The following is an 876-nucleotide window of genomic DNA, read 5'->3' as shown; positions in this document are numbered from 1 at the left end:
TTTCATTTGCAAATTGCATTAGCAGCAAATTCCACCCCCTCGAAAGAAGGAAAGAGAGAGAGAGAAAAAGATATAGATAGAGAGAAAAATCACAATAGAGAAAGAATAAAAGATATTACATAATAATAATAATAATAATAATAATAATAATATTAATAATAATAATAATAATAATAATAATAATGATAATAATAATAATAATAATAATAATAATAATAATACAAAGAAAAAACACAACCATGGCGGCATATGGAGCTGATAACAATTATAATTATCTGTTTAAAGTGGTGTTGATTGGGGACTCTGGTGTCGGTAAATCCAACCTTCTTTCTCGATTTACGCGAAACGAATTCAGCCTAGAATCGAAATCAACCATTGGCGTTGAGTTTACTACTCGAAGCATTTGTGTCGATGATAAGATTGTTAAGGCTCAAATTTGTCGCACAATCCGCGCAGTTTGTCGCACAAACAAATTGCCGGCAACCAATGTCACAGTGAACATAATCGTCGCGCATCTAGATCTGAAAATCGTCGTTGTCACCGACAACCAACCAAGAGTTTCTATGTTTCCAGATCTGAAGCGAGAGGATGAGGGTTTAGATGAAGAGATTGAGACCGAATTAATGCCGACACGAAATTGAATGCCGACACAAAATCGAATGCCGTTTTTTTTAGGAAGATGAAGACCGACAGTTTTGAGAGAGAGGATGATTGAGAGGGTTTAGAGGGAGAGGGTAGATGAGTGGCATGAATGAAAGAGATGAGAGGGAGAGGGAGAGTATCGTGAAAGAGATGAGAGGGAGAGGAGTGAAATGAGGCTGAACTGATGAAAAGGAGTGGAGTGAAACCCTAGATGAAAATATTAATTTAAAAGCC

General features: G+C 36.3%; 1 protein-coding gene across 1 annotated transcript; it reads left to right on the top strand.

Moving 5' to 3' along the window:
- The first annotated feature begins 239 nt into the window (after positions 1–239).
- Positions 240–641, top strand: LOC125494145 (ras-related protein RABA1f-like). Its single transcript, XM_048637722.1, has one exon. It carries the CDS (start codon positions 240–242, stop codon positions 639–641), a length of 402 nt encoding a protein of 133 aa, XP_048493679.1.
- Positions 642–876: the final 235 nt, after the last annotated feature.

Source organism: Beta vulgaris, chromosome 1 (genome assembly GCF_026745355.1).
Source record: "Beta vulgaris subsp. vulgaris cultivar EL10 chromosome 1, EL10.2, whole genome shotgun sequence".
Classification (NCBI taxonomy): Eukaryota; Viridiplantae; Streptophyta; class Magnoliopsida; order Caryophyllales; family Amaranthaceae; genus Beta; species Beta vulgaris.
This window is presented reverse-complemented; position numbering and strand designations above follow the sequence as displayed.

What these genes read in the sequence shown, in the direction of transcription:
- LOC125494145 (XM_048637722.1), top strand. Translation starts at nt 240, where the DNA reads ATGGCGGCATATGGAGCTGATAACAATTATAATTATCTGTTTAAAGTG.